The following is a 27,994-nucleotide window of genomic DNA, read 5'->3' on the forward strand; positions in this document are numbered from 1 at the left end:
TTATTTGTTCCCTCTGTGCGTGGGTTTACCCACATCGGTTTCTTTTTATGTGAATTTGGGTTTTGCATTTTGACAATATGATGCATTTTGAAATGTGATGTCTTATTTTATCTTTAACTCTACTGTCTATCACTAATACATGTAAACTCTTATGAAGATTTCCTTTCGCAGAGGAAAAACAAAGTCTACCTCCCAGAACACTTTCATCCACATACGACTCATCAGAGGAGAAAAATTAGAGCTTTTCCACCTTGAGTATTTACTGGTTTGATTCTCTGAACTTCAGTTTCTGTTGTCTTTCATCTTCATTGTATTTGCAGTCCTATCATTGCAAACTCTTGGAACTTCAAAATGGATAATAAGCCTCTTTATTGAAGCTTACAGCTCATTTCCATTACAGCTTTACATTTAGTTAAGACTCAATTTATCTTGCCTAAATCCCTAAATCTCTCAATGTTTGGTGACCTGCAGTCTTTCTAACATTAATGTCACAATGACATTTGAGTGCATTGGCGACTAGTGAGTGGTGACATGTGACAGCATGGTACATTTCAAATGGTTCAGATTAGGTTGTAACAACATTGTTATTTGTGACTACACACTACAACACTACACAAGTTCAGCATCCTGATATGAATCTTCAGTAAAATGATTCATAAAATAAGAAAGGTTGCATTGCCTAGCAGATAGTCGTGCATACGCCTGTGACTTTAATTACAGATTAAATAATGTGAGTCAACAACTCGCTAGAGTTCAGGGGGTTGGACAACAGTTCCCTCAGCTACAGTACATAAATGGCTGACTGACAAATATTATACCCTCAGTAATTGCAGTGTTGGTCAGCCAAAGAGTTATCTTGATATCTGGGGTTTATTGAGGAGATGCAGAGGATTTCTCTGTGGATTATCTGGTTGGCCATTAGAGAAATAATAAGAAATCCTCCACCTTACTACGGTGTACATACTCATAAAATGAGTAATTGACCATAATACATGAACCCTATGGCATCTTAAGGGCCATGGTAGTATAGAGCCAGTTTGCATGCAGCACCTACCCAAGGGCAGTCTTGCCTTAACAAGGCATTTCATTGCTGGGACATTTCAAACTATTAAACACACAAATTGTTTCCAATTGCATTCAGTCCAAATTCCTTCATGGTTTTCGAACAGACACACATTGTGGTCCCTAAACACTAGAAAGGAACCTGGTCCAAAGTAAGTACTAAGGTACTGTCATTATCACAAACAAAGTCCAGATACTTGTGGCGTTATGGTGTCCAGAAACTCTTACAATAGACAAATTCACTGTTGAAATACAAATAAGGTTCTACCCGGATCAGCGTGCTAAATATCACTTTGAAAAAAAGAAAAAAAAAAGCACTTTGCAAAGCCACCTGTACAGGTCACCTGGAAATTAGTACGTGTCCATCCATACTGTAATTAACTTCTTCGAACGAGGATGATGCACTATAGAAGTGGCAACATTAAAGATAAAACGATAACGATTCACGATGAAGATGATCACTTCACAAAAAAACAACACACTTGTTCTGTATCTGACAGTCATAACTTTTACGAGACACGACATCTCACGACTGTAAATGCTATCCAATAGGAGTCAACTATACGGCTGACTCGATTAGTCCAACACAACACAACACAACACAGAAAAAACAAACTGGATCTTTTAATAGCAGCCGCAGCAACAGCAAACAAATAGGAATATAATTGCTCCAAGACATCCCCCTTGTGCATAGCAAGAGCAGGATATTTCTATAAGAATACAGGCTACTCTCTTATTTTCTGTTCTAGTGACAATATCCCATATCTTATGGTGACGAAATAATGTGTTATATCTATGGTGCATTGCTGTATTCCGCTTCTTGACGCAAGGATAGTGATAACAAGGAGAGCATTTATTCACCACAGATGAGATGCCAGTACAGTAAAGGAAGACTGAGAGTCAGTCGATAATTATGCAATAGGGAACCGGGTAATACAGGAAGAACAAGTCCTACCTTATGTAGCTCAAGGAGTTTTAGCGACTCAACGACATCAGGATGTTACCTACAGGGCTGGTAGCTTTGCACTTAATAAATAGCCTAACCTACGTGGTTATGTGTCTCCCCTCGTTCTCACTTCGTGATGTTTATTTTTCGGTGCCTTAAGATGTCAGCTTAAGGTTTGCAGGGATAATACACATCTATTATTGAAATTAAGGCAATTTACGAAGACTTTTAGCTACCTCGGCTACTGTTTGTAATTACTTTACTGCATGCGGCTTCCTCAGCACCGCGCAGGCGCTGATCGTGTCTTCCCCTTCGCTGCGATGGCAACGGCACTTTCCTGGAAGTAGTTTCTCTCTTGCAGCACTGAGTCGACTACTCATATCCCCCACCCCCAGCCAGCTCTCTCACAGCAGAGCAGATGAACAACAGGTATACTGTTCCCGAGCCACGCACACCGCATGAGGTTTCCTCTTACTGACTGCAGGACAAGAATTTAACATCAGCCCCTGTGAGGAGAGTAGAGTGCGGCCACCCTACAGAGACCTGTCAAACAAACCTATCTGAACCTATTGTTATAAAAATATAAGTGGGTGAACTATTTATAAATCTGACCAACCGGTGTAGAAAGGTAAAATAGTTCATTGTTTCCCGAATTTCCAGTCACTCATCTAGGCGTCATGTAAGGACTTGACATCCATAACGGAGCCCTCTACACCTCCCTCAGATACTGATTATAAGGGGAAACAGGACAATAATTAAGGATGCTCCCCCGTCAATAACGCGTTGAACAGTAGTGTTGTCCATGCATTTGGCATGGCTACTTTTCCAGCATTAACGATAACCAGTGTTTTAATTCTGCGATGTAATATCAACTGCTTTTCAGCACCCTGGTCAGCTCCATTAAAACATATAGGAGCTGACTATGGTTCTGAAACAGGTGTCCCAGAGGAGAGCGCCCCGCTCCGTCTCAATATCAACAGTGCAGTGATTCATTCATCACCTGTATATTGGATCACAACTATCATAAATAAACGAATCATATACAACTAACTGCCAAAGTGTCTACATATTACAGTTGTTTTGTTTAACCGGTTTTAGTGTCAGGAAAGCCATACGTTCCTTGAGGCTGCCTTGTACGTTTCCGTTGCTTTTGCGTTGCGTTGTACACTCCTTTTATTTGTACACTCCTTTGTACCCACACATGTAGCTTTTACCATTAATCAAAGAACGCACAATAAACCACTCTATAATGAGTCCAATCACAATGTCATTAAAATGAATTTCCCCATCAACACTCCTACTCCACACATCGACATCACATCAGTTTTCTTTCCTTCCGAAAAAAACTTTACACTCTGTTCCTAAAATACCTCTGATGAATTGAGGAAACTTGGTCAGAAAGATCTGGGCCTCTCTCATTGGTCTTCTTATTCCCATTGTGCCAGGCATACTTTGGCTACCCACTTACTGTCACCAGCGGGAATTAAAGTAATTGCTGGCTCCTTGGCCACTAAAAATAGAAAGTCTGTCTAATAAACTAGTTCGAGGAGAGCGTGTGTGGCAGTCCTTCATCAAACCCACTCATATACATTTTCCTCAACTGCTACAGACACAGCCATCACTGCACAGTGGACTTTGTAGATATAATAGCAGTGTGAGAAGTGCCTTGCTTTTGACGAAGAGGAAAAGATCTGAGCTGTAAGTAGGACAGAGCATGTTAATGAGGATGCAGATGTATAATGCAGAACAGTGGATTGAATGTCATAGATCAATTACTTTGCCTGATTGTTTTAAATAGCTAATTTGGATGCTTTCTTAGAGATGTACTTGTGTAAAGTTTGGTGATAATGTTCCCCCTCACTTACATGCATTCAAGTGACAACACAGTTCGCAAAAGCTTTGTAATCAGCTGATGTGTTCGAATGATGTGGAAGTCACTTTCATCTTTATTGATGGGCATGATTTTTAATGTTGAAGGAGGCGGCACGCTGAAACCGTCATCTGTACTGTTTATGTGAGAAGCATGGTTTGCGTTGTGCGCTTGCGCTTCAGTGCTGAGCTCTCACGTTCGGTGAGTGTAAGAGAGAGAGAGACAGAGAGGAAAACTGGGGGATAGGAGGGAAAATCTGTGGTCATTCCTTCAAGCCGTTTTACCTTGTGGTCTGCTCCAAGTGTCTGACCGTGTTACCGCGGGATGTAGACCGAGTGTGTCCCCTGCATCTCTGATCTGTCGCGTCGTGCATACACGATTCGTGCGCCGGAGACTTGGTGGTGATTACTGATTCTACATGCTGTAGAAAACCGCACCGTCCATCCTTTGGTCTCTAGATTGTAGAATGAAGCGAGAAGCATTCGTTGTCGTCGCATGAGATTGCGTGACGAAGGTGGCTGCGGACATTTGCACACAACAGGTTACCGGTGTTTTCTCGTGAAAAGGGCTGAAAAAGTGCCACCATGTCGGCGAAAGAAAGACCAAAAGGAAAGGTGACGAAAGACAGCGTTACCTTGCTGCCTTGCTTCTATTTTGTTGAGGTAGGTTGAACTGACATCCTAATTGTATTGAACGCATGTCGAAAAATGACAATAACAAGGTTTTGCAGGGAGTAGGGGTGTTTATATGGTGATATGGTCGGTCATACACACAGATGGCGCTTTGGTCATTCGAAGTCAGACGGCATTGAATGAAATCATCGAATGGTGCCAAGAATTAGGTTAAATGTGTGACAGTAGGTTTACGGCAAGTTGTTCGTCAAGAGCTTTATTTCTGTCTTTCATCAACTATCAGTGATCATTTGTGTGACTAGTTTTCATTTTACACATGCTTACATCCATACATGCATACATGTGTACAGATACCTGTTCCGGAGTCAAAAATGATATTATGGAAACACCTTTGTCATGGCGAAAAGGATTATAGAACTTAGATATTTCTGAACCCATTTACTTATTAGCTTTAATTTAGCAGAGCATGTAGATCTGTAACATTTCAGGCCAAGTGTTCCTCTAAACGGCTGTCTTCATGCCAGTATGAAAAAAATCAAAGCAGTCTGCTATTTATGTTTGTCCCAATTGATTCTACACATCTAATATGCCCTAGTTTCATGCTTACATTGATTGCTTCATACCTTAGGAAGTCATGCTCTTCATGGAGGCACATGTGAATCTATGCTCTTAACCCAAATTTAATTTCTCGGTGTTGAGAAAGGGGGAGGGGATATCCAGTAATGTAGTGTAATGTAATGTAAAGAAATGTAAAGTAATGATCATTTTTGGCCTTTGTTGTTGTAAATATCTGGAGTTTGGTCCAGTCAAGTGCAGCCATGCTTGCAAGGAGGTTGTTAGAGGGACATGTTGACATTGAGTTCCAACAGGGGCCGAGACTTTCTGTTTAGTACTGTGTGTTTTCTGTTGCATGGCAATGGACATTTAATTAGCAAGGTGAAGGTTACATGTGAAGATTGTAGAGTGCTGTTCACCCAGAGCCTGAAGACTATCCCTGGCTGCCACCCAGCGTTATAGAGACAGGATGACACTATATCCCTTACACAGTCTCAAGTGGCACAATCGACTGGCACGTCTCACTGAGATAAAAAAAACAAAAACCTGTCAAGGTGCTTGCTTTTGTTCTTTGATCACAACGCATATCTCCCACCTGAATCGTTATTCACCATGCATCACAACAGGAGAGACAGCAGAAGAATGGGACTTCAAATGAAGCCATGCAAACATCATCACTATTTCATGAACAACGTTTTTTTTCTGGGGGATGGAAATTATTCAAGCCCATTCATTCCAACATTTGCTTCAGACACTAGGCAGCCTCCAAGGGTGTCAGAATGAAATACAAATGGTGTATTGAGATCTTTCCCTTAGCAATTAAGACGGGTCATAAGTTTTACTATGTTGATATTGACACCACCCAGCTCCCATCCATTGCTGTTTATGATTTGCTATGGGGCTCTTTTATTTCTCCCTCCATTACATATCTTGGCTTTTATAAGTATTATGGGCTGCATGCTGAGAGAGAAGAATAGCACCGGTGTCCACCAGGAAGCTGTGTTGCTCTTGGAAAGGATTACCCCAGACAAGTAGTCTATGTGTGATGCTACACTTACTGGGGCCTGAACCAATGCTCTTTGACTGGAATAGCTGCCCCCCCTTCTCTCGTCTCGCTGAGGAAGTGGAGCATATATAGGCCAAGGGGACATAAAGAAGGGGAGCAGTCAAGCCTTCAGACGAGGAGATGAAGGGGAGGGGGAAGGAAGCTTGTGAAGGAAAGTGAGATAAGCAGACCCCTCAGATGGGGCATTCTCACTGAAGGGGGATGCATGCAGGGTGACTCTCATTCGCTCATTCATTCTCTCTCATTCACTACTCTTACTCCCTCACTCACTCACACACACACTTACTCACTCACTCTCACACACACACACTTACTCACTCACACTCACACACACACACACTCACTTACCCACTCTCAATCACACATTCTTACTTATGCATTCATTCACTTACTCTTACTCACTCACTCACTCTCACACACACACACACTTACTCACTCACTCACACACACACACACACACACACACACACACACACACACTCACTTACCCACTCTCAATCACGCATTCTTACTTATGCATTCACTCACCTAGGGTAGCCCTAAGATACCCCATCAATAGTGACACTGAGTAAGGGATACATTTAGTGAGGCGTTTAGTGAGGTAAGCGTGTCGATATTCATAAATCCGGCAGGTGCTACGCCGAGATCAATAGATTCGGCTGCCCTCAGGTGAACCTCAGACCATCTGTATGGAAATATCTTATACTGTAACAGGCAGTCCATTATAAGAGCTGCATGGTTTAACCAGCTATCCTGAGGAGAGCGCTGAAGCTCACTGTAAATCAGCTTGAACAGATGTCGTGTTTAATTCACCAAGACCTCACTTAGGCGTGGGATGTGAGCTCATGAATATGCTCTAAGTTTCTGAGAAGGAAGCAGTGGACTGACCTGAAACGTCAGCATGTAAAATGTATCTTTAAGATCAACCTTGCTGTGGGCACTTGATTTGCGCTCTTCCCTACAGCTTAGGGGTCCTGGAGATTTGTAAATCTAGACAATCGTGTTGACAAAAGGTCAAGGTTGCCTTGTGGATAAAAAAACTTCTTAGGGGGATTGCAGTGTCCTTTCAAATGCCCTATTTTTTTTTACATACTATAAATAACAGTCCAAACTCTTTCACCTGCCTCATAATTGTAACACATGCTTAGTAAGCCCTAGACACATGGCTACTCCAGGTATGTCACCACCTCCTCCATCTCTGTCTCTCTCTCCCTCTCTCTCTCTGTCCCTCCATCCCTCACTGCCTCAGCCCCCTATCTCTCTGTCCCTCTCTCTCTCTCTCTCTCCCTCCATCCCTCACTGCCTCAGCTCCACTATCTCTCCGTCCCTCTCTGTCTCTCTCTCTCTCTCTCTCTCCCTCCATCCCTCACTCCCTCTGCCCCTCTATCTCTCTGTCCCTCTCTGTCTCTCTTTCTCTCTATCTCTCCCTCCATCCCTCACTCCCTCTGCCCCTCTATCTCTCTGTCCCTCTCTGTCTCTCTTTCTCTCTCCCTCCATCCCTCACTCCCTCTGCCCCTCTATCTCTCTGTCCCTCTCTGTCCCTCTCTGTCTCTCTTTCTCTCTCCCTCCATCCCTCACTCCCTCTGCCCCTCTATCTCTCTGTCCCTCTCTGTCCCTCTCTGTCTCTCTTTCTCTCTCTCTCTCCCTCCATCCCTCACTCACTCGGCCCCTCTATCTCTCTGTCCCTCTCCGTCCCTCTCTGTCTCTCTTTCTCTCTCTCTCTCCCTCCATCTCTCACTCCCTCTGCCCCTCTATCTCTCTGTCCCTCTCTGTCTCTCTTTCTCTCTCTCTCTCTCCCTCCATCCCTCACTCACTCGGCCCCTCTATCTCTCTGTCCCTCTTTCTCTCTCTCTCTCCCTCCATCCCTCACTCCCTCGGCCCCTCTATCTCTCTGTCCCTCTCCGTCCCTCTCTGTCTCTCTTTCTCTCTCTCTCTCCCTCCATCCCTCACTCCCTCGGCCCCCCTATCTCTCCGTCCCTCTCTCTCTCTCTCTCTCTCTCTCTCTCTCTCTCTCCCTCCATCCCTCACTCCCTCGGCCCCCCTATCTCTCCGTCCCTCTCTGTCCCTCTCTGTCCCTCTCTGTCTCTCTTTCTCTCTCTCTCTCCCTCCATCCCTCACTCCCTCTGCCCCACTATCTCTCCATCCCTCTCTGTCTCTCCATCTCTCCGTCCCTCTCTCTCTGTCTCTCTCTCTCTCGTCTGGCCCCGCACAGAGGAGGGAAGCAGTAATCGTGGGGTCTAATGAGAGACTGTGCCCAGGGATGAGACGGGCACGCAGGCCTTCATTAGCAGTGGGACACCTCCAGTGCCTGCTGCGATGGAGCCGCTAAAAATAACCGGCAGCAAACACAAGCCAGCCTTCCATTTGTATACATCCATTATTCAGGCGGCGGTGTCATTCCTGTTGTTCATACCTTCCTTTCCCCTCCTTCCTTTACGTTCTCATTTTGGTAATCTCTGGAAGTGGGATACGGTGGAATGAGATTAGAGGGACGTTTATGTACAGCCGTGGCATAAATAAAAAAAAACTGCTCTTCCAAGTTACGCCGCGTGCTCTTCTTCTTCAGCGCCGGCTCCCTCTGAGAATTGCCTCCTGAAAGTGTGTCAGCATCAAGCGTTGCCTCAGATTTGCCGGACAGCGTTACGAACGAGCACTTCAAAAGTCTGCTCAGCATTTAATTGAATTTAAAGTGTGTCTTAAGTGAGCGGCCAAGAAAGACGTCCATCTTGTTTATGAAAGTGAAAGATTGCAGGCGTTAGCGGGCGCCAGTTTTGCCCCTCAACCTGCTGGGGAGGGGTTTTAGAGTGGTCTTAAGGAATGTAATCTTCATCAAATCAAGGAGAGTTGCCCTCCAGGGAATGTGTGTGGTGGTGGTGGTGGTGGTGGTGGTGGAGTGATTGTGTGGGGAGGCTACTCTGCTGCCAGGTATGCGGGGAGGAGAGGAGAAGAGGAGGAGAGGAGAGAAGAGGAGAGGAGAGGAGAGGAGAAGAGAAGCAGCTGCTTCACCTTGCATATTTCTGCAGAGTCCGTCGTTTGCTTAGGTGCTACCACTGACCTATATTTCTGCTCTGAAGCGAACACGTGGGATATCAGCAACGCACGATGCCCGGATCAGTCTCTGTTCATCCAGAGAGAAAGAGGGAAAACGAGAGAGAGAGAGAAAGAAAGAGGAAGAGAGGGAAAGTGAAAGAGAGACTGTAAAGGAGCCATTGCCAAATAATACCAACATATGTATACTCATGGTCTCTCACACACCCAGTGCACACTAGAGGTTGAGTTCAGTTGGAACTGTACCACTGTAACCACTGTTACCACACAGCAGAGATGACACAATATTAATAATGTATTCTCAGCCTGGCTTCCTTCCCCCTTTTCATCTTTTGAATATGGAAGCCCTAATGGTGAGCAGCAGGAATGTTTGAGACTGATTTGCTGACCTGTGAAATTTTGATTTATGGATGGTATGCATGTTGATGAGCACATGTGTGTGTGTGAGTGTGTGTGTGTATGTGTGTGTGTGTGTGTGTGTGTGTGTGTGTGTGTGTGTGTGTGTGTGCACAGGGGTGTATATGTAAGGTAGTTCTTAGGTTACACTGTGCATATGTGTGTAAAAGATGTATAAGCTGTAAGTTAGTGTGTGTGTGTGTAAGGGTATGTGTGTCCTTACTTGCCTGTGTTGAAATGTACATAGATGTGTATGTGTGTGTCTGTGTGTATTTATGCATGTGTGTGTGTGGGAGAGCAGTGTTCAAAAGCGACCATGTCACCAGTGGAATTACGAATGGCAATATTTGCCGCTCTTCTCAGAGCGTGCCGACTATCTGCGGCTTGTGTTGCGACTTCAGAGGCAGAGCTGCCAGTCTCCTCTCCCTCTCAGCTGGAGGCTCCTCTGCACTCCCGACATGAAGAGATGTCCTTCTGTTCCGCTCGTGGTGGGGGGGCTCCGTCGCACGCGCTGTTAGCCGTTTAAGCCCTCATATGGAAATGCTGCACAGCGGAGCCCGCCGGCACACACTTGGCCCTCGCACTGCACTGCAATTTCGGGAAGACGGTTCGGCCCAGAAACAACCAGGGTTCTGTCTAATTGGAGGAGGTTTGGGTTGGTGGTACCCCTGCTGTATGCTGCAATGAGGTCTACTCTGTGCAAGATAAATAATGCACATCACATTAGCATCCCGTACATGCATGTCAGAAATGTCCCCCATCACCATGACCACCACTACCACCTCTCTCTGCTATCAGTCACAGCAGTTATCTAGAGCGAATCGGACTGTGGAGACCGGAGCTTCACTCGCCCCCCTCACTCTAACAGCACTACCCTCATGTGGCCCGAGAAACCGCCCCTCTCAGCTCTCAGCCAAAATCCAATTTTTGCCCATGTTCATTTATTTCACTTTTACCTTGAGGCTCATTTTCTCTACCTGCCTTCCCCAGCCTCTCCTCTCCTCTCCTCTCCTCTCGAGGATTGTGGGTCTTTCTGTTTTCAATTCATTTTGAAATGAAAATGCTGATGTTCAATGCAATCGCCTGCGAGCGCTGATCTCTAGGGAGACACTGCTTTTCCGAGCACTTAAAGGTAATTACTCTGTCGTCTTGGGTAGGGGCGCACGTCAGCATGAAATCAGTGCAACCATGCATCCTATCCCTGAAGCCACCGGGGCCAAGCAGGGACAACCTACCGCTGCGCTGCAGACCCCCTCTTTAGAATGGCCGTTTTAATAATACAAATGACATGGGAACTTTTCCACGAGTACCACCACTGCTGTTAGTTTAAGGAGAGGGCAGGGTACAATATGTCGTTGCTTTTAAATTATTTTAAATCCACACTGATCTCATTTGTGCCGTCCACATATAGACCAGAGCAGGCACACAGATCTGCTTGTTTTGTAAGATCACCACCGAAGATCACCATCGAACCTGTTTCCTCCGTGGGCGTCAAGCCCGAATGTGGTCGAGGCTACTGTGTGAGCTACAGTGCCCCCCCAAATTAAACTTTTTAAACATTTTCAAAATGGAAATAAAGAATCTCAGAAACCCTTTGGAGCAGGAAACAACAACATATCGTCTCAGATAGATTTCTTGTTTCATTCCTTGATTCTCTTTACTCCGTTTGTGTGGACAGCTGCCCATCCTGGTGTCGTCGGTGGTGAGCCTGTATTTCCTGGAGCTGACAGACATGTTCAAGCCAGTCCGGTCGGGCTTCAACTGCAACGACCGCAGCCTGAGTCTCCCCTACATCGAGCCCACGCATGAGGCTGTGCCCTTCCTCATGCTGCTCAGCCTGGCCTTCGCCGCACCCGCCATCACGGTAAGATACCCTCTGGTGCTTAACTTCATTATGCTGTCTGCTAAAACAGGGGATTTGCAATGGTTTGTTTATCCTTACACTGGTATTTTAAGCGAGAAGCTGTGGGCTTTCTGAGTCATGGTTTGATGGCGTCTGTTGTTCATTTAAGGTAAGCTTCCTGTCACTGAGAACATGCTTACGTGTGAAATGAGACCATAATATACATCTCAGGTTGGTCTGGTAGATGAGCCCAGTTGATTATTTATTATTATGAGTCATTTTAATTTCAGCTTGAGAGAGGTAGGCGTTGGTAAATGAGGGAATATAAAAACCTTATTACTGTATCCATTAAAAAGTAGATGAGTTTCAGCCCAAGAATCTCTGTGACAGAGATGGGATGCACCATGGAAACCAAACAGCATTACCGCTTATTGGTATTATATTGTTATAAATGTGATGCTTGCATTCAGGGCTGGCGTGCATGATGCCTGGGCCAGAACAGAGTAGCAGGCTTGGAATATCAACGCCATGCTTTATTGTCACGTCAACTTGACTGTCATTCATAATATTCAAAATAAAGGGTTGTAACAAATCATGTCACATTAGTCTATTAACTCATAAGACAATAATCACTTCCTAGGTTTAAGTTAGCAAATGTCAAAATGATGACTTGTTGACAACTCGTTGACAAGTCAGTGTTATGTAAAACATGATCCAGTGACAATGACACATGTAAAGTAAAACACATCATCAGCCCCTAAGATCACCGTGAATTTAAGCGCTTAGATTGACATCCACCACAGCTCTTTGGTAGCAAATGTTTTAGGTCCTTTAAGTCTGTCTATAGAAAGCAGTGCCAAACCATCAATCTGTCTTGAGACATGGTATAGCGCAAATAGTTTCATCTTAGATAGCTGTTTTGTTTTAGCAGGTAGATGACCACTAGAAGTTGTAAATAGCCAACTGTAGTGGCTAACCAGCCAGCTAGCTAACGTTAACCTGTCCAGTAGTAGACTACTCTGCATGATGAGGACCACATGTTGACTAACGTGGCAAGTGCAGTTACAACAATGTCACACCTTCTTATTTTGAGGCCTCTGCATTGCAATAAAATAGGTGGACATGTGTAGGCTTCAAATTGTAGCAGGAAGATAAATTAATTGACGACAAGCATCATCTCATTAAAATGATAAAACACTTTCTGAAAACAAATACATTTGTCCAATGAACATTTAGATAACATTTCTTTCCTGCCTGGGACAATCTCGGGGACACATTGCCTGGCTGTCCACCCTCCACACCCCCCACGCTTGCATTGTGTTCCTATCACCTAACTGGTAGAGCAAGGTGATGTGATGATCAGTGTTGTCTGTAGTATACTGTGTGTAGTATAGTTATGTGATGATCACTGGTGTCTGTAGTATACTGCTTGTAGTATAGTTACGGTATGATCACTGGTGTCTGTAGTATACTGCGTGTAGTATAGTTATGTGATGATCACTGGTGTCTGTAGAATACTGCGTGTAGTATAGTAACGGGATGATCACTAGTGTCTGTAGTATACTGCCTGTAGTTATGTGATGATCAGTGGTGCCTGTAGTATACTGTGTGTAGTATAGTTATGTGATGATCACTGGCGTCAGTAGTGGTGTCTGCAGTATACTGTGTGTAGTATAGTTATGTGATGATCACTGGTGTCTGTAGTATACTGTGTGTAGTATAGTTATGTGATGATCACTGGTGTCTGTAGTATACTGTGTGTAGTATAGTTATGTGATGATCACTGGTGTCTGTAGTATACTGCGTGTAGTATAGTTATGTGATGATCACTGGTGTCTGTAGTATACTGCGTGTAGTATAGTTACGGGATGGTAACTGGTGTCAGTAGTGGTGTCTGCAGTATACTGTGTGTAGTATAGTTACGGGATGATCACTGGTGTCTGTAGTATACAGCGTGTAGTATAGTTATGTGATGATCAGTGTTGTCTGTAGTATACTGCCTGTAGTTATGTGATGATCAGTGGAGTCTGTAGTATACTGTGTGTAGTATAGTTAAGTGATGATCAGTGGTGTCTGTAGTATACCGCGTGTCGCCTTGGATAATAGATCACACTGTGACCAACTTATCTTTGTGTGGTCACTGATTCTGAGAGCATCAGACATATTTCACAGGGATACCAGCCTATGCCCCCCACCGTTGGGTCAAGTTGGCTGGGACTGTATAAACCCTACAAATAGCTCCCTGCATCTCAGGCCACAGATGCTCTGTTGGATCGAGGAGTGGTGACTGGGCAGACTACCTCAGCAGGCTGTGTTCACTAACATACTTGTGGCAGGGCAGTCCTAGTATAGTGGTGTGAGGTTTTATCTGGCTGAAAGAGCTCACAGATGGGCAAGATGCTGCCATGAGCAGCACTGATACTCTGTGTTACCCAGAGGCTGTGTATGTGCCATGCATATTTCTACAATTTCATAACCACCATTCACTATTTTCAGGTACTGTGGCTATATACATCTGTTCCCTTTCCTTAGCTGTGGACCTAACATCTTCATGTTCAGTTTTGACACATTCACATCCAATGACAACGTGCATTCCACTAGACAGACGTTGATTGGTTGATTGACAGCAGGCCTCTCTGTGGCTTTGGATAATTAATTTTTTATATTATTTTTATATTATATCATAGTCCTTCTCTGATTATTACACCTTTATAATTAAAGCAGAAATTATATGAAGTGCTATCAGAATATCTGATAGATAATATTCTATTTGTGTCATGTAGCTTCAGAAGCTCATTTACAGCTCAAGAACCTGAAGAAATGCTCTGGTTTTTGAAGACACTTTGTGCACACGATTGGAATTTATTTGACCTATTTGCTTACATTATAGATTCTCTCTACATCTGAAGTGAATTTGACAGGCGAAGTCAGCTAGGAGTTCCTTATGTATAGAAAGTCAATCTTATCGATAGATAAAACTGGTCTTATTTCATGTGCTTCCTACTGTGTTTGTGTACATTTCAAGATGGAGAACCCTTGTATCACTCCACCTGCTCTATTACTATAACAAAACAGTGAACAGTGAGGGATCCCTCAGGACAGACATTTCACTTGGCAAACACAAACAGCAACACCACTCTCAGGAGATTGTGAGAAACGTTCAGACATCTCTGGCATTCTACCGCTGCTTTTAGATAAGGCATTCCTTTTAGCTAAGCGCTCGCCTAGCAACGCAAGGAGCTGGTCTCCATGACATTCTGGCAGGCTTGTACATCAGAGTGCCCACTCAGCGCCCGCCTCTAACGGCCCTCTCTCCCGCACACCGACCCATGCATTGCTGAGGGGTGGGTTTGTTCGCCTTCCCTCTCCCCTTGTGCTGTGCCTTCACTGTGAATCTGTCCTTCCCCTCATGCCAGATGCTAGGGGGTCAATTTGTCCATTTTCAAACAGACTAGAGAGTAGCAAAAAGCATTATTTATTTATTCACTGTAGAAATTATGTGAATCTGCGTGTGTCTGTTTGCTCACATCATTGTAGATTCTGTGATGGTGGCCAGGAATGTAGCAATAGCAGCATGGTATTTGTGTGTGTGTGTGTGTGTGTGTGTGTGTGTGTGTGTGTGAGTGTGAGTTTGAGTGTGTGTGTGTGTGTGTGTGTGTGTGTGTGTGTGTGTGTGTGCGTGTGCGTGTGCGTGTGCGTGTGCGTGTGCGTGTGCGTGTATGTGACTGCATTTGTATGATTTCATGTGTCTGCTCTGCACATACTGTATTTAGGTCTGTGTATAAATGTGTATTATTTGTGTGTTGTAGTGCATGCGTGTGCGTGTGCGTGTGCGTGTGCGTGTGCGTGTATGTGACTGCATTTGTATGATTTCATGTGTCTGCTCTGCACATACTGTATTTAGGTCTGTGTATAAATGTGTATTATTTGTGTGTTGTAGTGCATGCTTGTGTGTGCGTGCGTGCACATGCATGCATGTGTATATTTGTGTGTGTGTGTGCATATGCATGTGTGTATGTGCGTATGCATGCATGTGTGTGTGTGTATGTGTGTGCATGTGTGCGTGTGCATATGCATGTGTGTGTGTGTGCATGTGTGCGTATGTGTGTGCGCATGTGTGCGTGTTCATATGCATGTGTGTGTGTGTGTGTGTGAATGTGTGCGTATGCATATGTGTGTGTGTATGTGTGTGCATGTGTGCGTGTGCGTATGCGTATGCATGTGTGTGTGTGTGTATGTGTGTGCATGTGTGCGTATGCATATGTGTGTGTGTATGTGTGTGTGCATGTGTGTGTGTGCGTATGCATGTGTGTGCGTGTGTGCATGTGTGCGTGTGCATATGCATGTGTGTGTGTGTGTGTGTGAATGTGTGTGTATGTGTGTGCATGTGTGCGTGTGCGTATGCATGTGTGTGCGTGTGTGCATGTGTGTGTGTGCGTATGCATGTGTGTGCGTGTGTGCATGTGTGCGTGTGCATATGCATGTGTGTGTGTGTGTGTGTGTGTGAATGTGTGCGTGTGTGTATGCATGTGTATGTGTGTGTGCACATGTGTGTGTGTGTGCCCGTATGTCGTGGTAGCCAGGGCCACTGCACTAGCGGAGCTCTCATGCAGAAACTCGTTGATTATTTCACACCCGGATTCCCACTGAGTTCTCCAGGCATATTAGCCTGTTGTTATGGAAATGACAGGAGGGATAAATGGTTTTGAAGTGTGAACTCCCTCTGTCTGGGGAGAGACATGCCAGTGTTGATGGAATAGCCAGCTAAGTGGAACATTACAGTTTTAGTGTCTTGTTTGCATGTGTGTGTGTGTGTCCAAATTGGAATTAAATATGCTATGCTCCATCTAAAATCCTTGTCCCCAATAGAGGAGCCTGGGGTGCCATGTGCCAAACAGTGGTACAAGAGGTAGAGGAGTCGTTTAGATAACCGGAAGGTTGGAAAGTTGCTGGTTCGATTCCCCACCCCTCCCGACCAAGTGTGTAAGTGTCCTTGAGCAAGACACTGAACTCCTTACTGCTCCTGATGTATAAATGCAACATTGCTTTTAAGTCGCTTTGGGTAAAAGCGTCTGCTAAATGACAATGTGAAATGTAAATCTAAATGGCACACTAAACTGTGGCCAGTTTCAGAGGGCACCTAGCATCAGGCTTTAGTTAGAACGACTAAGTCCCTTTGTGGGGGCCCTATTTCAGTCAGAACCTCTCTCATCAAATGCATATTAATTATTGACCATCTACAGTTAGCCTTGAGGATAAGGGTCTGTTCTGGACACCGTCCATGTCCATTCAAGCATGGGCAGAGCAAGGACAGCAGAGGGAAAATCCCCCTGAGGTAAAAAGACAAATCCAGAAGACATCATGTGAGAATATCTGCACAGTTCATAACAAGATGTGAAGTTTAGAAAGAACCTCAAAGAGAGCCAGACTGACATAAGGTTGGGTTGCGTGCGATGGTGGGTATTAAACGTGGCTTGCAGGCATGCTATTTAAAAAGACAGAACACACATGAATGAGTGGTCAGCCTTAAGATGACCGCTGTGATATCTTGAGTCATGAATCAGCAGAGATGGCAGCTGATTGCCCTGCTTCAGTGACGTAACCCGCCTGAGAGGCAGCGATCCTTCATCGTTGCGAGGTCAGAAAAGTGTCGTCACGGCAACATGGCATTCAGTATGAGCAGAGTCCCAAGCAAGTCGCCCCTATAAACAAAACCCGAACTGAACCATACTAAAACCAAAATGACCATTTGCAGCTGTGCCTGAAATGTGGATAATTACACCAATCATATAATCTTACACGCATTAATGAGGTGTTACACAAATAGAATGAGAACAGATGGGATTGCTTTGGGTTTAGTGGCACTCTGCGTTATTGCTGTTCATCTGATGCGGCTCATGTATTCACCAAAATTGAAATCCCACCGCAATGCAGATGTCACATATATTTTAAAAATGTACTCCTCTTCCATTACGGGAAACGTTCAAACCAATCACATGTAATTGCTTCTGATGAAGAAGTCCATAGAATATTCTGATTGGGATTAATTGGAAAAAAATCGCAAGGCACTAAAACGGGTGACAGTCAAATTAGTGTCAGAGAGAGATAATGTGTGCAGTATGCCAGCAATATAATTAATTTGCCTCCTATATGAGTGACGAGCTGTGATGGGATTCCTCCAAAACTGATTTGAGCCATGATACTTGCTGGTTCACATTCAACCTCTAGCCTGTCAGAGGGTCAAATGGGTCTAAAGGTCGACTCCCCCGTGAGCATTTGCTATTCCAGCCACGTCATGGGACGAAATATTTATTTAATTTTCCATTTTAAAGCTGCCATCAGTGTCTGCCCTTGATTTAATCTCCTCTATTCTCCGAGTGCTTGTTGTACTACGGAACAGATTTGGTGTCAGGCGGGAGGTTGCCGCAGGTGCTCCGGCCCCCTGCTGCGCTGCCAGTTGTCTCCTTTTCGGGGACGAGGCGATGGCATCTTTATGTCCATCAGCTAGACAGGCAGAATGGCTGCGAAGAGTGGCAGAGAACGTGGGCACAGGGAGGCGGGCGCGGTGGCCTCAGAGCCTCGGGCCCTCGGGGCATGGCGCTGGGCTGCCCGTCTCGTGCCAGGGTCTACCAGCTATATCCTTAGCACCTCCCCCGCCAGCCTGGGCGTGGACGGTTACTGACATCAAACTGGCGCCCCTGCCGTGATTTAAACTCCTCACCCAAGCCAAAGCCTAACACCACACCAAAGCCCCAGCAGTCATGGCGTCTGTCCCAGGCCACACCACCCACAGAAGTCAAGTGTCCACAATAACAAAAGAGGTATATTTAGGTATAGTTCATTTTCAGGACAGGCCATACCTGATCCTGACTCCTTTTCCCAGATTCCTCCTCCTAACCTCATTGTGTAGGATCAGCATGCAAATTCCCTCTTCTTTAGATTGTCACAGATTGTACCTGGACATAATGCTGTGTATGTAAAAATGCAGGGCTTGCATGTTGCTACTACTGCTAACTAATTCTGTTTTTTTCCGTATTCGATTTTTTTTCTCCCTGCAAAACCACTAGAGACATGCAAAGCCACTTTTTCACAGGAAATTGTTGATGTTCTTTTATATATTCTAATAATATATCATATTTGCCATGTTTAAAGCATTCAGCAAAACTGTTTTTTTTTTGGAATTACAGGGTGTGAGTAATTACAAAACAAAGTTTTGTCGATGATTCAACCGGCACATCGCACCACATCAGTGTACAATGACGCTTGGCTCATTTCGTCAAACAATTAACATGAAGGATGCCTGAATAGGATCAGAGTTGGGCACAAAAACAGCAGCTTGCTGTGACGACTATGATGCGCACATACAGTACTATTTGATGAGGAAAATAAGAATTGATTGATACTTTCAGATTCAACTACTTTCTATGGCTTGAGAGGACTTGCTGTCTGTTTTGAGGCCAACAAAGTCAAGTCGAGGACATTTACTGCAAATTCAGGGTTTTCTGTAAGAAACTGTGCAAGGCTTGTGCACATACAAAATGACTTGGGATTGCATTTGGCCTGTCAGTGACCTTTTACTGTGTGTGTTTATGGACCTGGGGTTTCATGTCAAGGGCACAGACGTGTGTGTTTGTGTGTGTGTGTGTGTGTGTGTGTATGTGTGTGTGTGTGTGTGTGTGTGTGTGTGTGTGTGTGTGTGTGTGTGTGTGTGTGTGTGTGTGTGTGTGTGTGTGTGCGTTTATGGACCTGGGGTTTAATGTCAAGTGCACAAAGACAGCACCTGGGCTCCAAGGAGCTGACGTGATGAGTGTGACAGCAGGTCAGGTGGAGGGCATGGATAACAGCAATAATATGTGTGCTTGTACATGTGTGTGTTTGGGGCTTGTACATGTGTGTGTGTGTGTTTGTTTGTGTGTGTGTGGGCTTGAACAAGTCTCTGTGTGTGTGTTTGTGTGTGTTTGTGTGTGTGTGTGTGTGTGTGTGTGTGTGTGTGTGTATGTACCGAATGTGTGTGTGTTTATACAGAATGTGTCTGTGTGTGTGTTTATACAGAAAGTGTGTGTGTGTGTGTGTGTGTGTGTGTGTGTGCGTGTGTTTGTGCGTGAGTACATGATAACAGGTGCGTTCTGTGAGTTCACACTGACAGTGCAAGTCACACACTAGCAAGTGCAGTAAGGAAGTGGGTGCTCTGATAGCAAGGTCATTGTGGAATATCATTTAAGAATCTGCATGCTAAAGTAAGCAAAAGAGTCCCCCTGCTTACAAGGTCACTTTAAAACACCTCATGCCAGCTTTCGTGCGTACTTCATACTCACAAGAATAATTTAAAGTAACTGCAGTACCCTGAATTTGCACATACAGAAAAGCAGGCTTGGCCTCCCTACTCTAGTTCCCTATGGCTTAAACCTGAGCCCTTGGGCCAGTACAACAAAACCCTGAAAAGTTATCTGAGTCAGCCTGGGAACACTATGAGGGTAGATAGCGCTGCAAGCTAGGAGCGAATTATGGGCACATTAACTGACGCTGTGGGGACGAGTAATTGCGTTGGTGAACTGCGGGGGACATCTGATCTCTGTGGGTCTGCCGTATTGACTCGGCGGGTTTTCTGTCCGCAGATAATGATCGGAGAGGGAATTCTGTTCTGCTGCCTATCCAGGAGGCACAATGGGGCCGGAGCCGAGGCTGACATCAACGCCGCCGGCTGCAACTTCAACTCATACATACGCCGGGCCGTCAGGTTTGTGGGTAGGTCGGCTTTCAGTGTGTGTGTGTGTGTGTGTGTGTGTGTGTGAGCCAGAGTTAGGATGGAGTGTTTGGCTTTGATCTAAGTAGGCCTTGTGCTAAAACCTGTGTTTGTGTATGTGTGTGTTTGTGTGTGTGTGTGTGTGTGTGTGTGTGTGTGTGTGTGTGTGTGTGTGTGTGTGTGTGTGTGTGTGTGTGTGAGTGTGTGTGTCTGTGTCTGTGTCTGTGTGTGTGTGTGTGTGTGTGTGTGTGTGTGTGTGTGTGTGTGTGTCTGAATGTGGGTTTGTGTGTATGTGTCTCACGCAGGTGTCCATGTTTTTGGCCTCTGTGCCACCGCCCTTATCACTGACATCATCCAGTTGGCCACAGGCTACCACGCCCCGTACTTCCTGACCGTGTGCAAGCCAAACTACACCAGCCTCAACTTCTCCTGCGACGAGAACGCCTACATCATGGACGACATCTGCTCCGGGGCCGACCCTGCCATCATCAACGCTGGCAGGTGGGTCACCTGTGACATCTAACCTTTGACCTCATCGAAAATTCTGATGAGTGAGGCAGATGAATTTAAACATCCTTCCTTGGCCAAAAGTTTTGACACAGCAGCTGCGTTTGCCTCATTACAGCGTTGCGTTATGGCATAATCAGATTACGCAGGCACATTTGACCTTTGCAATAATTGCACGAGCCACTGCACAGAAACCAAACGTATTAAGAACTGGGAGCTGGCTGTCCACACACACCATTTACAACACAAGCCCACATCACACAGTGACACAGCATTCAACACAGAGCATTCACACAACGCTAACAGGCTGGGATTAGACCACTGTGATAGGTCAAACCCATAGGGATGTCATAGCCCCCGACAGAATGAATAGACCATACAAGCAGCTTATCAGGGGCCTGGAAATACTTTCACAACCTTCACAAAAAATATTTCACTGGCTGGTTCTCACTGTGTAGGAGTAGGGAGGGAGGGTGGGGGTAGGGGGGGGGGGGGATTTGGGTGAAAAGGGAGTATCAAGCCATCTCTCATAAATCCTTTTCTCCCCACTATGTGCTCCAAATTACACAGTGCTTGAGATCTCTGCCTGGTGTCAGTACGTGAGCGTTAATAAGAGCCCTAGCCTGCACCACCCATGCATCCCCAGGGCTGAGAATAGCAGCTGTAGATTAAGGCTGAAGTCTTTTGAAGCAACCCCCTCCACCATCACCATCACCACCACCACCCTTTTTAATGAGGTCAGGTTTCAGAGAAAGCGACACCATCGCATTTAGGTAATAAAAAAGCATTTTTTTTTTTTTTTACTGAGTGGCTTGTAGGTTCCCAAGAGAGACTTTAAATTTAGATAAGATGCACAACACAAAACATCATATTTATGGAAAGTGTTTTTTTTTTTTTACCTAGACCACTTTATAATTGAGGCAGCGAACTGTGCTGCTGAATTGGTAATTGCACTGTACAGTATAACAGGCTTGCCAGTCTGTCCATGAGATTGGGCAAGTGATTTTTTTTTTTTTTGGGATGCGTACAGTACAGCTGTCATAGCAGACCTTCCCACGTCCATCTGATGTACGAGTACATTTCTGTGGGCACAATTGTCTATTTGACGGCCTGAAAGTGAGATCCAATGCGGAGGGGGGTGGCCGTGGCTTGCCTCCGGGAGGAGGAGGAGGAGGGGGAGGGGGAGGAGGGGGAGGTGGTCACTCCTCCATCACTGCTGGTGCTTGGGAGGCTCCTGCTCATGGAGACGATGCCAAATATCAGCCAAGGTTTTGTTTATGCTCGGAACAAACAGATGAAACCAGGCGTTAAATATCATCCGGGTCTGTGGAAACATTCAGCATGGCAGTAGCTTGAAGGGTAAACAGACAGCCCTTCTCCTTCTTGTGCCAAAAATGTCTGTGTGGTTAGGAATTGTCACAGGCTGGCTAGCATTCAGTTTTGACTTTCCATCATGTCACTGGCCATGCTAATGGCAGATGAAGGGCTAACACGCTGCTTAAAAACATTATCTTATACCACAATCAATGATGAGGAATAGAATAAGATACATACTGTTAGTACATAGGGGAGGGTTGTCAATTCAAGACACTGGGAGAGAAACATTTTACTCTGAGAGATGCATTGGAACAAAACTCACATGTTATTGAGTTGCCTGAGAATTGCTTGGTCTGTGTGCGCTAAGTTGCCAAATGTCAAAACCTGTACCCTAAGTTGTCTTGTCAGGCTAAAACTCTTGCATGGTTTCCAAGAGGAGGGTGCGCAGAAAAAAGGACATAGCTGCCTTGAACTAAACCTCATTCTTGAGGTGGTTGCAAGGCATAATGAATGCTTTGTGCAGATCTGAAAAGACGTAAAGCTTGCCAGAAGGGGTGAGAGTCAGGTTGTGCTAAAAATGAGGCCTGCTTGAAACATTAAGATAGACTAGAGATTACAGAAGCTGTTTCGTCTCTTCATATAAACCACACCTTTCACGCGCCATCTGCTCTGCAAACACCCGGCTGCCAGCCTGTTACATCGGTTGTAGACGTAGCAGAAGCGCAATTATAAACAAAACCTAGCTTCTCACGCAACCATTTATATTTTTTAGTGGAACAGGTCATGGTTTGAAATCCGACTGTTTACCTCTGCATGACTTTAATTCCTCTTTTGCTCTCTGCTTTCAGAAAATCTTTCCCCTCCCAGCATGCAACTTTGGCATCGTTCGCCGCCGTCTACATCTCGGTGAGTAATGCGCGGACGCCCACGCCACGGAGCTCCGCGTCGGCTTCAGACCACTCTCACCGCAAACGACGCTCCATCTGACTCTCTCTTTCCCTCTCTCTCTCTCAACCCTTTCTATTCGTGTCTCACTCTCTATCCTCTACACTCCATCTCTCACTCTCTCAATCTCTCACTCTCTCCATCTCTCTCTCACCGCAACCGACGCTCAATCTGACTCTCTCTTTCCCTCTCTCTCTCTCTCAACCCTTTTTATTCATGTCTCACTCTCTATCCTCTACACTCCATCTCACACTCTCTCAATCTCTCACTCTCTCACTCTCTCACTCTCTAAATCTCTCACTCTCTCCATCTCTCTTTCCTTCTCTCTCCCTCTCAACCCTTTCTATTCATGTCTCACTCTCTATCCTCTACACTCCATCTATCACTCTCTCACTCTCTCCATCCCTCTTTTTCAGTGTGTGCTTTATAACGGTACTGTCACTCTCTGTCTTATTCTCTCATCTTTATGCATGGAGTTTTTAATCTCCCTTTTCTTTGATATGTCATTTCTTAGTGTGTCTTGTTTCACTCTAGCCTGTCTCCTACTCCTTCTTTTCCTTCCACATTGGTATCATACACACACACACACACACACACACACACACACACACACACACACACTTTGCCTGGGACTCTCAAGCTGTCTCTCCCTCACACTGTCTTCCTCAGTGTTTTTACTGTCATTCTTTCTCTCTCTTTCCCTTCCTTTCATGCTTCCCTTCATCCTTGTCCTATTCTCATCTGTTTGCCTCCTCCTCCTCTCGACTCATGTCACATCCAATCAATGGCAGTCACGTCATTCAGGATAAACAGCGTATTTGTGTTGCTCATCTTTTTTATGAATCACAACCAAACCCCGTCAGTACATTTAATTACGCCACCTACAGGGGTCAGAATAATATATAAACGAACAAAGTAAAGTCACAACCATGGACATGTGAACGGCAAAGGGCGCACGTCAGAATGATGTCTGTGTGTGAATACGTGGGCAGGCTGGTGAGCATGGTGGTTGTGTGTGTTTCTGATGGTGTGTTCATGTGTATGGTCAGGAGAAAATGGTTGTGGTGATGGGTAGCCGTGCCGCTGTGTTTCGCCCCGGACACGCGGCAATAAATCTGCGGTAATAAAGTGCCTGTGAGGTGAGGAAGAGAAATAGAGTGGGAGAGCAAGACAGTTTGTGTGCGTGTGTGTGTGTGTGTGTGTGTGCGTGTGTGTGTGTGTGTGTGTGTGTGTGTGTGTGTGTGTGTGTGCCAGAGATCAACCAGAAACAGAGAGAGGGGGGGATGGGAGAGAGAGATGTTCTGTGTACAGACAGAACGGAGAGAGAAAAGGGGGAGGGGATAGAAAGAAAGGAGACAGAGAAAGACAGAGAGAGAGAGAGAGAGAGATAGTGAGAGAGAGAAAGAAAGAGAGAGCAGGAAAAAGAGAAAGTGAGAGAGCGGACAGCTGACTCATGTATTTTGGACCATATTCAATGGCCTGACAATGCCAAGCGCCACTCGTCAGAGGCGATCACACGGCATGTCCTCACGGTGGGTCACGCACTGGCATTCGCACTGGCGCACTAATTGACACCCTGCCTTTCATTCTCCCGAGACCGCATGATGGGGCGACTTGGATGTGATACAACAGGAGGTTTACTTAAACAAGGCGTGCTGGAAGAGGATTCCAAGCATGTATAAGGATCTCATTTGTTTTGGTTTCAATTTTGTGTATGAGCATGAGGGGCTTTTGGTGTCGTGATTTCTGAGTACTGCTGCAGCACTTTTCAGTTGAAACAATCGATCGGTGCATGGATCACAGGGCAGACAGTTGATGCACTTGATCAATTTTCAGATTACTTCACGGTCTATTTTCTGAAACGAATCCATGAAGGAAAGCCCTCTAAACAGTAAATTGTGACGAGTACTACATGCATACGAAAAAAGTCTTACAAATGGATTACATTTAACACCTTTAACTATATTCAACACTAGATTATTTAGATTCTGTTCAACTGCAAATACTTCAAATCTGAACCATCTCACACAGGCATCACATCCTTACTATGCCTAATTGATTGTAATCTGTGGAACAGCCTCCCTAACCACCTAAGGGCAACACAGACACTGGACTGTTTAAAGACTGGCCTAAAAACCTTTTTATTCAGAAAGGCGTTTCTTACTTTTTTATTTTTTTTTATTTTATTATAGATTGTTTTTAACTATGCTCTTATTATGTACTGTGGCACTCTGAGATTCAGGTGAATGTAGAGTGCGCTATGTATTAAATCAATTATTTTTATTATTATTATTATCATTATTATTATTATTATTATTATTATTATTATTATTAATCATGAAAGACAATGACTGTTTTGAACTGAGAGGCCTTCCCTCTGTGCTCTGCTGTAGATGTACTTTAACAGCACGCTGACCGACTCGTCCAAACTGCTGAAGCCTCTGCTGGTGTTCTCCTTCATCATCTGCGCCATCATCTGTGGCCTGACTCGCATCATCCAATACAAGAACCACGCCATCGACGTCTACCTGGGGTTCATCCTCGGAGGAGGGATAGCGGTCTACCTGGTAAGGAGTGCTGCTTGATGAGTGCTATTTCTATTCCTCTGTTTCTTCTGCCCTCTCTCTCTGCTTCTTCTCATTATCTCTTAAGTAGGGTGAGGTGAAGGTTAGACCTTTTGGTTGCTTTTATGGAATAAGGCTATAAGGTAAATATGGTTATAGATAGTAGTTAACATGCAGAATAACAGCTGACCTGTTGGTTCTGTGTTCCATCAACATTATGCTTTGCCTTGGACCTGACAGAGGTTTGAATGGAGGTTTACCACTGAGCTATATTTGGAGCTGGATTAGCATTAAACACAGTGAGGCGCTTGATCTTTAGGTCAATGATTAGCATTTTCTGTGCCACAGTATTATCTACCTGTATGCATTTCTACCTTCAGCTGAAATGATCAGCTGAAAGGAGTTGTGCCATCACCTCCGAACTCAAAGCTGAGTCCTCCTCTGTAGGGTCTGTATGCTGTGGGGAACTTCCAGCCCAGCGAGGATGAGTCCCGCTGCCAGCCGCCGCTCCAAGGGCCCGCCAGGACCATACCAGCCTTCCCGGGCCACGAGGCCGGGGCCGGACCCGGGGTCCGCCACCTGCCAGCCAAGGGTGTGGGCGTGGGCGGAAGCCACAGCATCGACGGCGGCCTGCCCACGTCACACTCGGAGGGGGCGCTGCACCGCAACCACCACGGCCCCCCGCACGGGCCCGGCTCCATGGGCAGCCTGAAGCGCTCCAGCGCCGACGTGGAGGTGATCACGCCCATCAGCGCCCTGGGCAAGGACAGCCTGGTGACCTTCAGCAACACGCTGCCCCGAGCCCACGTGGAGACCGGCAAGGAGGTGTCGCGGCGCACGGCCACCTACCACGCCTCCATGGACTCCACCCGCTCCAAGCAGCTGCTGTCCCAGTGGAAGAGCAAGAACGAGAGCCGCAAGATGTCGCTGCAGACCATGGAGGCGCCGGGCGGCGGGTGCGGACCCTCGCCCTCGCGCAGCATGGACGGCCGCTGCAGCTCCGAGCCCTCGCCGCAGGCCCTCAACGGCGAACTGCTCCACATGCAGCAGCAGCACCTCCAGCAGCAGCACCTCCAGCAGCAGCTCCTCCAGCAGCAGATGCAGCAACAGGCGCAACAGCAACTGCAGCAACAGCTGCAGCATTACCACCCCAGCCAGCTGCACCAGGGCCCCGCCGCGCAGTACCTTAAGATGGCCACCGGCAGCAACACACTGCCCACCAACCCCAGCGGGATCACAGGCGGCGCTCGCGTCTCCATGCAGTCCCGGCCGGGCTCCTCGCAGCTGGTCCACATCCCTGAAGAGACGCAGGAGAACGCCTGCGGCTCGCCCACCTCCAGCGCCGCCGCCCGCGCCAAGTGGCAGAAGGCGGCGGAGATGGGCGTCGCCGTGTCGACCGCGTCGTCGTCCTCCTCCATGCCCTGCGTGGCGGCGGGCGGCGGAGCTGGCGGCAGCATCAGGACTAACGGGCAGCCGCGTATCATGCAGGTGATCGCCATGTCCAAGCAGCAGGGCCTGCTCCACTCCAACTCACAGAGCTCCGACAGCAGCGGGAACTCCTTCCGCTACAAGACCCTGCAGGAGCAGCAGGAGACTTCCACTGGCGGTCCCGGGTCACTCACGGGCGTTCCTACGGCGGGCAGCACGTGTGGCAGCATTGCTGGCAGCACAACCGGCAGCTGCCAGGGGACCATCATTCGGGTGGAGGCCCACCCAGAGGACGTGCGGGCCTCAATGCCGTCCCCCTGCCCGGACGGCCCTGGGAGCGGGTCGTGGACATGGAAGTCCCAGGGCAGCCTGCGGCAGTCCTTCGAGCTCAACGACCTCAACAGGGACTCAGGCAGCTCGGAATCGCTGCGGGACAGCTACGGCTCAGCCGACCGCATCAAGAGGCCCAGCGGCAATGCGCCCATCCCGGCCGCCGTCCCGACAGTGCCCACCATCTCCACGGTGACCACCATCAGCACCGGCTCGGTCAACGACCACCACTACCCCCATCCCCACCCGCACCTCCATCAGGGCATCTCCACCATCCGGGTCACCCCACTGGAGGGCAGTGGGGACGGGGGCCTGAGTGCCTCGGAGAGCCTGTCAGTGGCCTCCAGCCGGGAGTCCACCCTCCGCAGGAAAGGCAAGCTCATCCTCATCCCCGAGAGGAGCAACAGCCCCGATAACGCCCGGAACATTTTCTACAAGGGGACTTCCTCCACACCGGTTCCCAGGGAGTAAGACATTGCCCCCAAAGGATTTGCGTGGCATTTAGTTGTTGTTGTTTTTGTTTGTATTGTTTTCAAAAAAGCAGATTTGCTGCTGGGATCTGGACAGAGAACCCCCTCAAACATCTGAAGGATGAGGAATCAGCTCTTTGCATTCATGTGAAGCCTCAAGCTGCTGGTAGGATTAGCTTCACAACTGTATTCACGTTTAGGTATAGTTATAATTTTTTATGTGCATGTTTTTTTTTGGTCATTTATTAACATGTAATCGCACATAAAGCACA

General features: G+C 46.4%; 1 protein-coding gene across 1 annotated transcript; it reads left to right on the forward strand.

Moving 5' to 3' along the window:
- Nucleotides 1-4,462: 4,462 nt before the first annotated feature.
- On the forward strand, nucleotides 4,463-27,723 carry plppr4b (phospholipid phosphatase related 4b; the record flags this gene model as incomplete). Its single annotated transcript, XM_080855130.1, has 8 exons — nucleotides 4,463-4,540; nucleotides 11,254-11,439; nucleotides 20,034-20,163; nucleotides 20,467-20,662; nucleotides 22,834-22,891; nucleotides 25,324-25,497; nucleotides 25,942-26,555; nucleotides 26,649-27,723. 8 exons carry the CDS (start codon nucleotides 4,463-4,465, stop codon nucleotides 27,721-27,723), a joined length of 2,511 nt encoding a protein of 836 aa, XP_080711256.1.
- Between the last annotated feature and the right edge of the window lie 271 nt (nucleotides 27,724-27,994).

This window comes from Sprattus sprattus (genome assembly GCF_963457725.1).
Source record: "Sprattus sprattus genome assembly, chromosome: 17".
NCBI classification, from domain to species: domain Eukaryota; kingdom Metazoa; phylum Chordata; class Actinopteri; order Clupeiformes; family Clupeidae; genus Sprattus; species Sprattus sprattus.